Below are 16966 nucleotides of genomic sequence, written 5' to 3' on the forward strand. Positions count from 1 at the left end.
AATGAAATCATCTGACCGCCTTTTGCGGTGGTACCTTGTCCTGGGGTTATGGTTGGGCTGCATCTGTGTCGCTGCACGCATGAGCCGTCCAGTTACAGTTTTGATGGCGAGTAGTACTGCGTCGCATGGTTGTGCTCGGTTCCCTTTGTCTATTCACCAAATGGTGGATATTTGCATTGCTCCTGATTCTTGGCTGTTTTAAATAATGCTGCTGTGAATATTCACATGCCTGTCTTTGTGCTGGACATAGCTTTCATTTTTGTAGTAGGAGTAGAATTACTGAATCTCAGTGTATGTTTCACTGTTTAAGAAACTACTGCCTTTTCTAGTATCTATTGTATAGTATGTCCACTGACAATACAAAACATTTTAGCTTCTACATATCCATTACAGTTGGTAGTCTTAGTTTGTTGCACTATATATCCTGTACTGTCAGAATTGCAATAATACCTCTGTTGGTTCTTATTTTGTTTTTCTGAACAAATTACTATTGTATATATTTATGTGCTACAAAGTATTTTTATGATACTTGAAAGCAATATGAAATGACTAAATCAAACTAACCAATAACCTATCATCTCAAAAATTAGACATTTTATGTGAGAACATTTGAAACATAAGCAATATTGAAATATGCTGTGATCATTTACCAGCTATGTTCACCATACTGTGGTGAACACATGGTTAAACTTGCTTCTCTTACACAGCTGCGGCCTTGAACCTGTTATCATCTTCCAGTTCCCCTAACCACCCACCTCTGATCATCTTCATTCCCTTTACTTTGATGAGTTCAAATGTCTCAGGTTCATGTGAGTGAAAGTGTGCGATATTTGGTCTGCACTTGACTTGTACTTAATTGCAATTGGAAACAACGCCCCCTATCTCATACATTAGGGATTAAAGTAGGGATTTTATCTGACATTGAGAATGCGAGTGCTCTGTCATGTGAAATGGGGAAAGTCATAATAGCTGCTTCAAGCAAGCTTAAGCGCTCAGGATTCAAAGCACAACATGCTATAGAGCAAGCGGCACATGGCAACTCATCTCTTTCAAAACAGCAAGAACAAACAGAACAAATCTAATGGCAAACAATTCTTAGAAGGATACAGGGCTAATGGTATTATGAAAGACCCTATTCAGGGATGAAACAAGGTTAAAAAATAATTTTAAAAAGGCCTTTGAAGTTCAATAAATTTAATAATAAATAAAAAGCATTCTGAACTTAATGAGGAACCACAGAATGACTCTGGAAAATGAAGTGGCAAGATTCGAACCTCCACTATGTCCCACATTCTAAACTGGGGAGACGTTGAGTCTCAGAAGTGTGTTCAGAACTTCATGGCTAACGAGAGGCTCTTAGTCTAGATTGCTTTCTGCTTCCTGTATCCCATCAGTAATATTCCTGGGATAATCTCCGAACTCACCACTCCTGGAATGTTGACTGACTCTCTTTAATGGTATGTATATACCAAAGGGAATAAGTAGTCACCATTGGATCATCTCTTATAATAAACTTGTCATTCCAAACTTCTCTGAAAACATGACAAATTCACTGTTTCCCCTTGCCTGACTTAAGTGCATGATTCTCTAAATCATGACCTCATAGAAGTGCCCACTCTAATAAGATGATCTCAGTAGACAGCTCAATATTCCATCTGTCATGACACCATGGATAAAATCACTGACCAAACAACCTTAAGCTCTATCAAAATTCATAATTTTGACTTTCAAAGAACCCAGACATACCAGGAGCAAATAATAGATTTCAAGCCCAGGACAGAGAAAGCTGTTGTGCCAGTATAATCTAAAGAGGCCATGGTTGCTTTGTTTCTTTTAAGATGTTAATGTGGCATGTTAGTTAAACCATTCTATATAGATACAAGGGAAGGAGGGCCGAAACCAGTATTCCAAATCTGCACTTGGAGAACACGATAGCAAAAGGTCCAAGCACGACTTCTTGTGGTACAGGAACTTATTCTGTGGAAGGGGCGGAAAACCTTTGGCATGGAGTGGGAGGAATTGTGAAAAATTACTATTCCATTGTGTTTTTCTCAGGAAGCTCAGAATCTCTTTATTCTCACAGAACCTAAGCACTTGAGCACATACAAGTTCATATCTTTATGTACAATTTATATAAGTACCAGGATACATTTCAGGTCAGTCGGTCTTATGGTTTCTAAGAGTCATTCACAACACACCGTTTATAAAACATGACCTTTTTTTTTTTACTGTTTTATTGAGTACCTATATATGACTCTTAGGGATTAGGAGAGAGCAATTATTGAAATAGGAAGAAACGGGGACATTATTTAATATGTATGCTATGGATCACATGGAAGAAATGATATCATTTGATTTAGTAGAACTAGAAGAATGCGTTTAAGACAGTAGGCTGACAGTGTCTTTGCTAACAAGACGCGTGAAGTCACCAGGATGAGGTAGGAATACTGAAGAGACTGCAAGGTTTTGATACTTGTAAGAGGAGAAAGGGAAGAACCAAGGTGGGATTTGGAAACAGCTTGAGCTTTGATGTCGGAGGATGAGAACATCGGGATGAATATCAGAACGGTGAATGAGCGGAAACACCTCCAACTTCCAGTGTGAGGGCTTTTTGTACGGACAGGGAGTTTACACTGCCTGCTGTTTCCTGCTTTTCTTCATGGGTGCAGCAGGTAGGGACATTCTAGAAGGAGCAAGAATGGAGAGTTAACACCAGGTAGGGACATTCTAGAAGGAGCAAGAATGGAGAGTTAACACCAGGTAGGGACATTCTAGAAGGAGCAAGAATGGAGAGTTAACACCAGGTAGGGGACATTCTAGAAGGAGCAAGAATGGAGAGTTAACACCAGGTAGGGGACATTCTAGAAGGAGCAAGAATGGAGAGTTAACACCTGCCATGTCCTAAGCGGAGCATACAGTCACTATGATCTTGAGAACGACTTGTCAAGGTGAAGATTATTAGTATTTTTATAGCTGAGAAAACTGGAATTCAGAGAGATTAATCTGCCAACATTAACATAGATAATTAAACACTGAAATTCCAACTGCAATCTGCCTTTAATGTCAAATTGTTTTGCTCCAATAGACCATCCATGGACTATTCTTTCCTCCAGAAAGCAGATTGGCCATTTGGAGTGCTAATAAACAGGAATTCACTTCTTTGTTTAAATCAGCATCAGTAACTCTTAGTAATGATCTTCCCAGGTTAAGAGAGTCTCGTCTAGCGTGTAGCTCTTTTTCTCATTTCTTATTGCATTGTCGTATGTTAGGAGTGACATTTTTGTGATCCACACATGGAATAACACATGTTTTCATTTAGGATTATTTCTGTAGTTTCAACACATTTTCATTTCCAGGCAACTTTTTTGAAGAATAACTAATTTTAGATTGTTTAGGAAGTAGACATCAAAGCTGTGTTCCATGGAGCAGCTATCTGGAGGGAATGCCTGTGAGAGAGAAGAGGAAGGCAGCAGGAACAGGTGGGGAGAGTGTTTGGACAGCTGCCCAGGCTTCACCCTCGTGAAGGAGAGGGAGGCCCTGTGGCAGAGCTCCGGAAACCGCTCAGGTGTCTGTTGAAGCGAGACATCGCCCTTGGAGGACCCCTGTGTGACCGGCAGGAGCCCAGCTCCGCTGAGTGGCCTCTCCTGTGCTTGGTCTTTGGGGGTGGAGGGTGGACAGTCAAGTGTGCATGTGCCCTCAGTGTAAACCCACAAGGATCTACTCTTTGGGTCCCGGGGGATCCCACACAGAAGGTATCCCCTAAGAGTGACTTCAGCAGCATTGCCGCATGGCTGCTCATGGGTCTATGGGCCCCCCAATGTTCCTTCTTTGTGTCACTTGAGATCAGAGGTGAATATTGCTATATTTTGTATTTTGTTTCCAGATTTCAAATCGAGCCAGCATGATTTTTTTTTGACTGTCACAATCATGATTCTTGCCCAGTACTAAGTCGGTAGAAAATGAACTAAATCATAAATAATCTTTGAGAAATATGATCCCAAGCCTGGTTATTCAATCTCTTGGGGAAAAAATCCAGGTTTGGAAATTTGCAAGCTGACTCAGAGCTGGGTCTTAGGAAGAGAGATCATAAGCTGGGGAACGGTATCCTCTCGTGTGTGCTTGAGGTCAGATTCCTTCGAGGTCGTCACTAAGCAGGGCTGGGGTCCTGGCACTGACCGTATTAGAGGGGGTGGTCCATCCCTGACTCATGTCCAGTGCAGGTACCTCTGGATAAATAGGCTCATTAATTTTGATTACAAGAAGCATTTCACATGTGTATGGTCCTATAATCTTTTTTCTTCATAAACTTCTTAACCTACTATTTCTGGACATAATGACAGTTATTGCCTGAATAAGAGAGCATTACGGGTCTACTTTTAGCTTTCTTGCTGTCCCAAATTTGGGAAATTTGCTTGTGAGGACCTGAAGTCCTACCAGTGTTTGCTTTGCTTTGGCAACAAATTTGTTTTCTTCACCTCCCTTAAGCTACACCTGACTAAACCTAAGATGAACCTTCTTTTTCTGTAAATATTTTGTGGTCTATGATTATGATGCCGTACTTACAGTACATTCACATTTTTTTGGATGTGGTCACATGAAGCGGTTTTCATTAATACAATGAGCATTTATTGACCATTTGCCAGATTCCAGGCATTAAACAAAAGGGAACAAAATTCCACAAGTTCTCTGCCCTCTGGAGCCTAAAACCTAATTGAGGAGTCAAACATTTGTAAAAGTGAGTGTAGTTGCAACTGTGCCAAATGCTTCAAAGGAAAAGTGGAAAGTACCAGAGAAACTGACCCAGACGGGGGCCTGAGGGAGCATGAGGGGTAACAGGAAAGATCAAGTCGTCTTCAAACGCGTCTGTGAGTCGCCGGTCCAACAGAAGGGAGGCACGTTCAAGACAGTAAAAGGACAAAAGCTGTGCGGTGAGGAGAGGTTGCCGCTTTATCTATTTAAAGAAGATTCACTTGAAAGTCAGAGCTGTAGGAGGCTGGGGAGAGGAAGGAGACAAGAAAAGAAGAGCTCTTGAACACCTTGGTTCACTCCCCAAATAGCCTCAACAGCCAGGGCTGGGCCAGGCCAAAGCCAGGAGCTGCTGGCAGAAAAATCACTGCTCCTTCCCTGAGGGAGGGCCGAGGACTACTGCACCTGCTAGAGCTACAAAGGGCACCTGGGTGAAATACAAAGAGAAAGGGCTGGGCAGTGACTTTTTTTTCTTAAACAAATCTTTTTTTTTTTTTAATTAACGCATTTTATGATATAGTTCCAAAGGCTCTGGGATTTCCCCTCCCCACCTCTCACGTCCCCTCTGCATCCCCTTCCTCCACTGATTTCCCTTATTTTATTACGATAGTTGTAAGTTTATTACATCAGTTGTAAGTCCACCGTTGTGCCATTGAAGTGCGTGGACAGTGGCAGAGTCCAGCATCCTATTGTTAAGATGTATTTTGCAGTTACACTGGGAGTCCGTCCTTGATTGGGAAGTAGAGGTACATACTGTATTGTATCTTCACAGCTCGATACCACAGTCTCTTATACATTTCCTCTAGATGACGGTGTGTACATGAATGTTTACCCGTGTATATCTGTGATCTTGTATTTTGCATGAAAGTTGCCTTGTACAGAGAGGACATGATATCTGTCTTTTGGGTTTGATCTGTTTCACTGAGCATAATGGGCTCTGGTTGGGGCCATTTGTTTGCAAATGGTAGGATTTCATTCTTTTTAATGGCTGAGTTGTGTTCCATGGAGTAGGTGAACCATGGTGTCTTTATCCATTCCTCATTTGATGGGTGTCTGGATGGTTTCCGTGTCTTTGGTATTGTAGATTGTGCTGCTGTAAATATAGGATCACAGATCCCTTTCTGATGTGCAGATTTCATATCCTTTAGATATATTCACTTCTGTAACAGCTCCAGTTGAGAAGTCAGTGAAGACTTTATGGAGGTATCCTGAAGTAGTTAGAAATATTTGTTATCTATTTATTTATTTATATTCATTCGAATATCAGGAAGAGAGGGAGAGAGTGAAATCTCCTATGTCCTGGTTCATTCCCAAATTCCTTTAATAACTGTGATTGGGACAGATAAAATCAGGAATTTGTATCCCTTTTTAAACAATATTTATTTATTCGTTTATTTGAATGACAGATTTACAGAGAGAAGGAGAGACACAGAAGTTCTTCCATCTGCTGGTTCACCCCCTTCCTAGGCCACAAGCAGACAGGTGGATCAGAAACGGAGCCATGCACTGGCACCCATATGGGGTGCTGGCCCCACACAGTGGAGGATTACCCTGTTGAACCACAGTGCTAGCCCCATCTTGTATCCTTTTTTTTTTTAAAGATTAACTATTTTCATTTAAAGGCAGAACAAGAGTAAAAACAAGGGAGAGATCTTTTGCTTATTCATTCACTCTTCAGTTGATTACAATACAGCCAGCGCTAGGACAGATCAAAGGCAGGGAGCCATGACCTGAAACCTAGCCTTTTAAAAGGTTTTTAGGGTCCCAGCTATTTCAGGTCATCACATGTTGCCTTTTTAGACACACTGGCGAAAAGCTGGAGCTAAGCAGAGAAGGCCACAAGCAGGGAGCTGGATGGAAAATGGAGCAGCTGGGATATAAACTGGTGCCCATATGGGATCTAGCACATGAAAGATGAGGATTTCGCCACTAGGCTTTCACTCCGGGCCTTATTCTACATTCTTGCACCTTTAAGTATTTTCAAAGAAAGACTGAGTTGAGAAGGGCAGTTGGAACAGTATTCCAAGCACAGGCATTAGCATTTATAAAAATACAGGAGTAGGAAATGATCCTATATTCTTAACACGAGTGAGTGATCCAACAAAGTCGATATATAGGGAGGAGAAAAAGTTAGCGAAAAATAGTCTATCATGTAAGAACTAAACGACATTATGCTGAGAAACGAGTCTGCCCTGGAGGCAGTGGAGACCATCGCAGGTTTTGAAACATGGGGAGACATGATCCGAGGAAGCTTTCCTAAGGTGTTTTGTGAATGTGGCATGAGCTGGGTGGGATGCGGGATCAGACGAGGCAGATGAGCTATTGAAGGGCAGCAGTACAAAGAAGAGATTGGAGGGGGCTACAGGGCTTCATGAGAAATGGATGTGGACTACTGATACTAACCCAAGACTGAAAATATCTTGATTTCTGGGTAGGGTGAGTTGGGTAGGTTGATTTTACCGTTTTCTGGAACAGGAGGAAGAAATGGTACATTTGCAGAAATTTTAATGTGCTAAATTCCTGCCTCTTACAGGACATCCAAATGCAGTAAGACACGTGATGGGCATTGGCGTAGTGCTCTGAATGCCAATCGTTATTTTCAGTTGTCTGTCATGGCACCAAAGGAAGATAAAACTACTATATACAGAGGAGCTAGAAGTGTCATTAGCATAATGGAAATAACTCATTTCTCAGATTCAGGCAGATCTGGGTTTGAATCTGGCCACATAAACCCTGTGAGACGTTAGAACAAATGCCACAGACTTTTCGGTTGCCGTGTGTATAATAGCAGTTTTAACGCCTTTGTAGGAGACTGGTGGGTATTTATTTTTAAAGTGATATTATGTATGTAAGTCATACCTGTGGTATTTGGTAGATGTTTTATCAAATGTTTCTTGCTTTAAATATTTACCTAGGATACTTAGCTCAGAAAAAAATCCAGTTTGTTGAGGGAACAAGACAATAGGAAGGAAGAATCCCAATGGAAATATGTTGCAGCCATAAGGCACTAAAAACCAGGCAGTGACAACGCCCTGTATCTGGGCAGAGATCAGAGCAGAGCATCAAAAGAAACTGCTTTTCGAAGGGCAGAGTTCAGCTCTGCACCCTTGGGTACCACACTATTTCCTTTACTGAAGACTAGACGGTCTGCTGAGGTTCAGCTGAGCTTGCAATGCATGAGCAACATGCATCTGTTAAAAGCCACCTAGCATCTGTGTCGTGTCTCTGGATTCGTGTTGTAGCAAGGGAAAGGTAGTTTAGAGACGAGCAAATGTTACAAGTCCATTGGGCCTCATTGGCTGACTGCTGTTCTGACATTGCTTTGGGTGTCGTTAACTTTGTCAGAACTTGCTTCTCTCCTGTGTCCCAATCTATTAGACATAAAAACTTGAAACCTTCAGTTACGCCATGGTATCCATTTCCGATAGTAACTCAGATAAAAATATAAAAATGAGGATAATAGAAAGTATAAGTCGGACAACCGAATTAAAAGATTTGATTTTTACAGGAAACACTTGAAACCCATCAGGGGATATTCATAAAAGAGGAAATTCACATTATTAAGAAACTGTATGAATCTCAGAAATAATCTCATCTTTTAATTCTGCCTTCTCACAAACTTTTTGAAGTACTGTTTGAGCGTACTTCATAAAAAACTGTACTTTCTTTTTTCTGTTAGTAGTGAATTGATGATTTTTTTTTCTCCTGGTAGTGCTATGACTATTACTACAAATTAAAAAGAATTATCAAGGATGAAGAAACTCACTTTCTACCCAGGGGATAGACTGTTATCTTTCACGGTATTTGTTCATAATCATGAGAAACTCCAAACGGACGGGACTCTAATAGAACATGATAGAAGAAGTTCTTTAGAAATGAATATTGAACTCTTGAAGTCCTCCGTAATCTGGTCTCTTATTGCATGTATGCATGACATTATGAAAGAGTTAAGTTCTCAGCAAGTGTTAGGTAGAGAAAGGAACACACGGGTTGATAGTAGGAGTCTAGAAAGAGAGTATTTCTTTCTCATGGGCTATCCCAGCTGCAACATTTGAACAGGAAGTGGAGTTGTCAGGCATACCATGCAGGCGTGGAACCCTGTGACTGGACAGGAAGTTTCTGTGCTCTCTTGCAGCTCGGCTCTGGCTGTGTTTTGGGAGAGTGCTCCCACGGGGAGTGCAGGGAGCACTGATGTGGGCATGGGACAGAACCTCAGCTAGCCTAGAGTCATGGCTGTTTTAGTCACTAACAGATGGCTGCTGCTGTAGTTTTAAGGGAAAGGAGAAGATGTGTGGAGTGTAGTCTGCCCACTGGGTGGAGAGGGGAGGCGTGTTCCCACTCTAAACCTTTCAGCTTGTCTGTAAAGCCACCCTTCAGTATACTGGTAAGATGGTTGGATAAAGCTTTTAAAAATTGTACTCTTTGATGATACCTCTTTCATTTACATAATTGTATAAGTAACAAATAGGCAAATGGAGCAATCCTTTGTGAAATTATCATAATTCCCCTCCTCACAAATCCCAGAACTCTTTCCCTGCTTTGGTTGTGATCTAATATTTATGAAACAGCGGCCACTGAACATATGTGAGCAGTACAGATCCCAGATGAGCTAGCTGTCCCCAGTAGCTATTGAGCTACCCTAACAGGCATGCCAGGTGTTCACTGTGAGCCTCTTGTCTCCTCCCATGCTCTTTCTGGGGTGACTTTTAATTCTCATGCTGTAGGAATAAGCTATAAGCAGGCATATTTAATAATGATGCATATGTAAATGAGAGCCTATGAAACCCTTTTAAAGAGACCTTAGCCCCACCAGGGGCAGCCTGTGGGGAGAAATCAAAGTCCACAGCGAGTTGCCGCTTTCCTGTTTCTGTTTCTGGAAGGTGTGTCCCTAGCACCATACAGACCTTGCGAGGTGAAGACGGCCCGGGAGAAGCAATACAGCACAATACAGAAGTCAGTGGGACTTGAATGATACAGTCTCAGTTCAAGTTCAGACTCCCACTTACAAACTATGTGACCTTGAGCAAGTTACTTAACATTGCTAAGGCTCAATTTCTTAGCTATCAAATCATATTGTGTGTGCTGCTGATTGGGGTGGAGTAGTCACAATAAATAATGCCTTCCTTCTCTTATACGCAATTACTGCTGTACAGAACACACGCACATATACAGATCTACAAACTCTGCGACTAGTGCTGTACAGAACACACACACATATACAGATCTACAAACTCAGCGACTAGTGCTGTACAGAACACACGCACATATACAGATCTACAAACTGTGCGACTAGTGCTGTACAGAACACACACACATATACAGATCTACAAACTCAGCGACTAGTGCTGTACAGAACACACACACATATACAGATCTACAAACTCTGCGAGGGAGACCAGCATTCTGGCAGATAATGAATGTATACAGCATGTGTCTTTACCACTGAACTAGCAGGACTCCCATGATTATTTTTAATTGTACTTTTATATCATGTTACTTTAGCTTCTCCCTTTTTCTTTATTTGTCATGTCATGATACATTTGAATATCAGAAATTTAGGCATGGAAGGGTGAAATGATGATGCCATTGTAATAATTTGGAGACAAATGATGAGAGGGATATAGGGGAAGAGTGGGGGAAGGGAGAGGGGTGAAGTGATCCCCTGTGTATGTTAAATCTTAATTGAGAGGAAAAAATAAAGTCATATATATATGTACGTGTATATAATAAAAAGCAATACCTTCCTGTCCAACCACGTTGTAAGCTTACAAAAGAAGAAGACAGGCAGAGATGAACATGTCCCATTATTGTTGAAGTGGACCTTGAATGCTGTAGCATCTCTTCATGGGCATGACAGTCACACCTCTCCTGGACAGGGGCGCAAGGAAGAGAGGTCCTCACTTCCTCGTCTGCCAGGTTAGCTTTCCTCCTGGGGCCTGGAGCGAGGTAGAAGAGAAAAGCCAGGAGTTTATTACTTTTATGTGTCTTCTTCACATGGAAGAAAACGTCAAAAGTTGGGGGAAATGATGACCCTTAGCATTCATAGCACCGTACGGTTTTTGTGGTAATTCTGTGAAATGGAGTAAGTTGCTTGGAAAGTGTTATTCACAGATATTGCTGTAACCATTATCATCACATGTCAGGATTGTGTAACTTCTCTAACTATGAAAAGCACTGAGATTTTAAAAAATTATGTCTGCTGTTCACTGGGAAAAATAGTAACTATGCTTGTTTTGGAAGAATTCTCTAGTAGATTGTTTCCAGTGTCGTTTCACCTGCTCTTTATTTTTGCTTTACGGGGGCTGAGACATAGCCCCTGTGGTTTATGGAAAACCAATTTAATCATGGCTCAGGCAACTGGAAATGGACTCTGCCACAGCACCTTGTGCAAGCAGCTTGCAGATATCCCTCATGATAAGTCAGCTCTTAAAATCACAAATCTAGCAACACCAAGATGTGCGTTTTGATGTTTGAATCAACAAGCATTTCATGTTAATGGCTTCACCGCTGTGCAAGCCCATATTTGGTTAAAAATTTTGTGTCTTTAGTAGTCGCTGAATTCCGACTAAACCAAAACGCTGCCTATCGGTGTGACAGCTGAAAAATTCATTCAATGGTACAAAACCATAGGGCTCCCGTGAGACCCATGAGCGGCTATTTGTCTTACAAGTCGGTCTTTTCCTTTGAGTTGCTCTTCACAGCATGTGCTAACCTGCTTTGTGGTTGCGTTGCAGGGCTTGGCACAGTATTCTGTCCTCTTTTACGGCTACTACGACAACAAGAGAACCATCGGATGGCTGAACTTCAGGCTGCCGCTCTCCTATTTTCTGGTGGGGATCATGTGCATTGGCTACAGCTTTCTGGTTGTCCTCAGAGCGTAAGTTTTGTTTGTCTTTTGGGAAAAGCATGAATGATTTCTGGCCTCAAATGGGGGCATTGTTTTGAGGACTGGGTGTACTTTTGTTGCTATTTCATACCTAGAGGATGCGGTCATTCAGAGACGAACAATAATTTTAATGCTGAAACTCAAATTAGATTGTGATTTCCTTAATCGGAAGGGCGGAACCCTAAGGTGTTTGATTATTTTACAGGGGAAACTGAGGGTTGCAGGCTTTGTCAGGTTTATGTACATAAAATTGATAGTACTTCAGAGAGAGAGAGGGAGAGAGAGAGAGGAGAGAGAGGAGAGAGAAAGAGAGGGAGAGAGAAGCTTATATTAGAGAGTTCCCATCGATTCATTCACTACCTAAATGCAAACAGTGGCTAGGCTGGGCTAAAGCCAGGAGCTAGAAACTCAATCCAGGTCTCTCACCTGCACAGCAAGAACTCAGTTTCTTTAACCATCACCTACCATCTTCCAGAATCTACATTATCTGGACGTTAGACACCAGGAACTGGAGCTGGGAGTTGAAACTGGTAACTCTGGGCATGTTATACAGAGTGTTAGCCGCTAGGATAAGTGTCTGCCTCTAAACATATTTTTAAACATTTCGTTTAGTGCTTGAAGGTGAAACTCGAGGGATCTGATATGATAGGAACACAGCTGTTGACCCCTCTTTTGCTTGCAGAGAGCTTGGCAACTTGCAGGATCAGCTCAGCAGACAGAAGGTTGTTTTCTGTTCATTTTTGAAAAGCCAGAATAATCACTCTTTCAAAACAAAAATGCTAGCTGTGTGAGACAGCAAAAACAAATGGCCTACAATAAGGCAGTCATGATGGACCGTGTAATCATGCTTTGTTTCTTGGGAATGGATTTACTATAGTACAGGGAAGCATTTTCATTGGGAAAATGATAAAACTACAGCTCATTTTTCCCCTCCTTGCCTGAAATATATTTATAATACTTCACTTAAAGATACTGCAGAAATCTAGCATAGTTATTTGAGGCAGATATAAAACCATCAGTCGTCTAGCCAGTTTTCTGAATGAGCTTAGAAAACATTGAAACATCTCAAGCGTCGCCATCATTGATTCGGCCATGGGAGGAGACCCTCACTTCTTTGTGGAAGACCACCCGTCTGGGGTCTGTGTGGCGTCAAGCAAGCAGTCCCTGGAAGCCGGAACTTGCTGGAGCAGCCTGAGACATACTTTGTGTCTTAGCCCTGCCACACTTACTGATCCTCTTGAGATAACTCTCCTATTTAATTTGTAAGCTCTTTCAGGACTGGTAAAAAGATTTATTGATGATCTGTTAGCTAAAAATCCTAATCAGGTTGTACAAATGTAATGAGAGACCCCAGATTGAAGTGTCTGTCTGCCTGACAAAATGCTCATGCGTTCCAGAATGCGAGGCATGTTCTTGTCACTTGACCGTGTTACTGTGCTTCCTGCGCGTGGGAACCATTGCCAGCTTGAAGGCTCTGGATGGCGCCTTGGTGGAAGGCTCTGGATGGCGCCTTGGTCGAAGGCTCTGGATGGCGCCTTGGTGGAAGGCTCTGGATGGCGCCTTGGTGGAAGGCTCTGGATGGCGCCTTGGTGGAAGGCTCTGGATGGCGCCTTGGTCGAAGGCTCTGGATGGCGCCTTGGTGGAAGGCTCTGGATGGCGCCTTGGTCGAAGGCTCTGGATGGCGCCTTGGTGGAAGGCTCTGGATGGCGCCTTGGTCGAAGGCTCTGGATGGCGCCTTGGTGGAAGGCTCTGGATGGCGCCTTGGTCGAAGGCTCTGGATGGCGCCTTGGTGGAAGGCTCTGGATGGCGCCTTGGTCGTTGTGGTCACTGAGGGAGATCGTCCACGTCCAATTGCTTAGATTGTCAGTGACTCTGTGCCCTGGGATTACCCTCGGGCTATTCTGCCTCATTTAAAAGTCAGCTCTGACATGTGTGTCTTTCTTTCTTTCTTTCTTTCTTTCTTAAAGATTTATTTGTTTTCATTGGAAAGTCAGATTTACAGTGGTGGTGGTGGGGGAGACAGAGAGAAAGATCCTCCATCCTCTGATTCACTCCCCAAGTGACTGCAATGGCCGAGCTGCACAGATTCAAAGCCAGGAGCCCGGAGCCTCTTCCAGGTCTCCCATGCTGGAGAGTGAACCAGTGAATGGAAGATTTTTCTGTCTCTCCCTCTCTCCCTAAATCTGATTTGTCTTTCCAATAAAAATAAATAATCTGAAAAAAAAGAAGAAGGAGAAGAAAATTGCATGACATGGAAACCATCGGTTCCTTCATATATTGTCCCTATCAGTTTTTAAACTTCAGCGTTCTAAAGGATTGATGTTTTGATTTCACCACCCAAGGATTCTCATTAAAAACAAATCTCTAGGTTAAAAATTCTGGGTTTCACTCATGTGAATTACAGCTAAACCATCGGAAATAGCAATCATTCAGGGAATGTATGCCTTAATAAGAAACTCTGCTGTGTGTCTGATCTAAGCAGGCTTTACCAAGACTTCTCTCTTGTAGGATTTACTGAGGTTAGATATACGATTTGTTTTTTTTTATTTATGAGCAAGCCTGTATCAGTAATAATCTAATAATATTTTTGATCATATAAATCACATGCTACATGTAACTGCCAACTGATGTAAAAATGTTTTCCTCTATAGGATATCATATATATATGTGTGTGTGTGCATATATGCATGCGTTTATATATCATAAACCTGAATGGAGCACGTACCTTAAGCAAGCTATAACACATGAATATAAACATCTTTATAGACGGCAAGACACAAAGATACTCCTTCATATTTCTAAATCTGTAGTAGTAGCCCTGATTTTATGTAAAATGGTAGTAGTTTAAATTCACTGAAAATCTATAGTGCTTCAACTTAAATTATATTATCTTTATAAATATTATATAATAAGTATTAGCACATAAAAGAACAATAAAAGAACATAAAAGAATAATCCTGAGAGATTCTAAATGCCATGCTCAATGTCACTTGACAACAGAATCTACATGACCCTAGATTTTTCTAGTTTGAAAGGTGTCTTTTACTCAGCATAATGTGTCATCCCTTAGTGTCATGCATTTCCTTATATAGGTCAGTTTACTCCTGCCATCAATTTTGTATACTGGATTTGGTAGGAATTAATTATTCTTTTTGAATAGGTGGACAGTTAAGGCTCTGTAGAGCCAATGGGTTGACTAAGCTCAAATAGCCAGTAAATTGGCAAACTGATATTATAGCATCATGTTATTCTAACACTTTTTTTCTAATCTCTGATGAAGACACATCTGTGCTTATAAGGAGCTGTCTCTAGTTCATTCTGGGTAGCCTTTTAAAATTTTTAATTATATATTAAATAGGGGCCTAGCACGGTAGCCTAGTGCATAAAGTACTTTCCTTGCACTCACCAGGATCCCATATGGGCACCGGTTCTAATCCCGGCAGCCCCACTTCCCATCCAGCTCCCTGCTTGTGGCCTGGGAAAACAGTTGAGGACGGCCCAATGCATTGGGACCCTGTACCCATGTGGGAGACCTGAAAGAAGCTCCTGGCTCCTGGTTTTGGATCAGTGCAGCTCCAGCTGTTGTGGTCACTTGGGGAGTGAATCAGTGGATGGAAGACTTTCCTCTCTGTCTCTCTTCATGGTTTATCTGAATTTCCAATAAAAATAAGTACATGTTTGAAATTTTTTCCCTTGAGTAAGGGAGTTACAATGGCATTGATTCAACTCCTGCTATCAAAATGTTACAAAAAACAAAACCTGTCAGAGAACATTAATCATAACTCATAGTGAACCCCAATCTAAACCTTGATTCCTGAGACAGTTTCTTTGGCGATGAACTAATGTAGTATCTCCGATGATGGATTTTATATACAATGGTAGCCTAATAATGGTAAGGTCGGTTGGCATATCCTGAACAGTTGGAAAATCTTACAAAGCCTGGGATTGTCTTGTTTTCCTCAAATGCTAGAAAATGGTTGCAGCAGAAAGGCAATGATGGATGGAAGACTTCTCGTTGTAAATCCCCACTCTACATTATTGCTTCACGGACTCCATCTGTGATTAAAGGGCTCAACATGAGAAAATTTCCATCAGAATCATGGACCAGAGACTGTTGTGGTTCAGGATGGATAGCAGTAATTACAAAATAAGATGATGTTATTGAAATATAGCAAAAGACAAGGACAGAACTGAAAACAGTAATGAAGTAAGCATAGTTGGTATGTATTATACCTTGCAGGAGGGATTTAATGCTATTTCTATGTATTTGGCGAGTTTTCTCCCAGGGTGAAGTTTAATTCCAAAACTAATACATAATAATTCCATAATTAATAAAATAATATTCAGATTATTGTCCATAATATATATTCAGATATTTGTTCATTAGCAGCCATTATAAAGCACTTACGATTGACTTAATATTGGTAATTGAAAAAGAGCTATAATTCCTTTTTTAAATATTTTTTTTGAAAGGCAAAGTAATAAGAAAAGAGAAATAAAGAGAGAGATTTTTCATCTGCTGATTCACTCCCCATATGACCAAACAACTGGGGCTGGGCTAGGCTGAAGCCAGGAGGCGGGAGATGGGAGGCGGGAGCCGGGAGGCAGCAGGCGGGAGGCAGGAGGCAGGAAGCAGGAGGCGGGAGGCGGGAGGCGGGAGATGGGAGGCGGGAGATGGGAGGCGGGAGATGGGAGGCGGGAGGCGCGAGGCGGGATCCAGGAGCTTTATCTGGGTCTGCCTTGTGGGTGCACAGGCTCAAGGACTTCAGCGTTTTGTGCTGCTTTCATAGCTACATAAGTAAGTTGCTAGGTCAGAACTGGAATTCAGATGAGATGCCGGCCATGCAGACGGCAGCCTAAGCCGTTATACCACAATGCTGGCTGCAGTGTGCCTGGGTTATAATGGTGAAAAAGAATAAGGCTCTTGCTCTTGTTGAAAGAACAGAATTTAAATAAAAGAATGACAAAAGGTTGTGGCCAATATGCTATGAATTTGTATTTTTCTGTTATCACTGGTAGCAGACATCTGCCGAAGTTTCTTCTTTCTTCAGACCCCACTCTCTGGCATTCATGTAACTGCTCTTTTACTTAAATGTGTGCTGGACTTGCCTTGTGAGCTTTTGTAAAGTTGGTTTTCACTTCCCTCTCAATCCTCTTCCTTCCATTTTTCAAAATGCTACTTTACAGTGATCCTGTTGATTTGAGATTTTTTTTGAGATATTGAATTATTAAAAATATCTACATGCATTTGTCAAACGCCTAAATAATTCCACTTTGCTAATGAAGTGATAAAGTTGTGGCCCAAGGCAAGAGATTCCATATAAAAACCTTAGG

At 41.7% G+C, this 16966-nt stretch overlaps 1 protein-coding gene across 1 annotated transcript in view; it reads left to right on the plus strand.

The window, feature by feature from the left end:
• TMC1 (transmembrane channel like 1) overlaps positions 1–16966 on the plus strand; it is a 79703-nt gene that overhangs the window by 33513 nt on the left and 29224 nt on the right. Inside the window, exon 10 of the mRNA XM_058657300.1 lies at positions 11481–11623. Coding sequence (XP_058513283.1) covers positions 11481–11623 — 143 coding nt within the window. The remainder of the gene's footprint in view (positions 1–11480; positions 11624–16966) is intronic.

This window comes from Ochotona princeps, chromosome 31, assembly GCF_030435755.1.
Source record: "Ochotona princeps isolate mOchPri1 chromosome 31, mOchPri1.hap1, whole genome shotgun sequence".
In the NCBI taxonomy this organism is placed as follows: Eukaryota; Metazoa; Chordata; class Mammalia; order Lagomorpha; family Ochotonidae; genus Ochotona; species Ochotona princeps.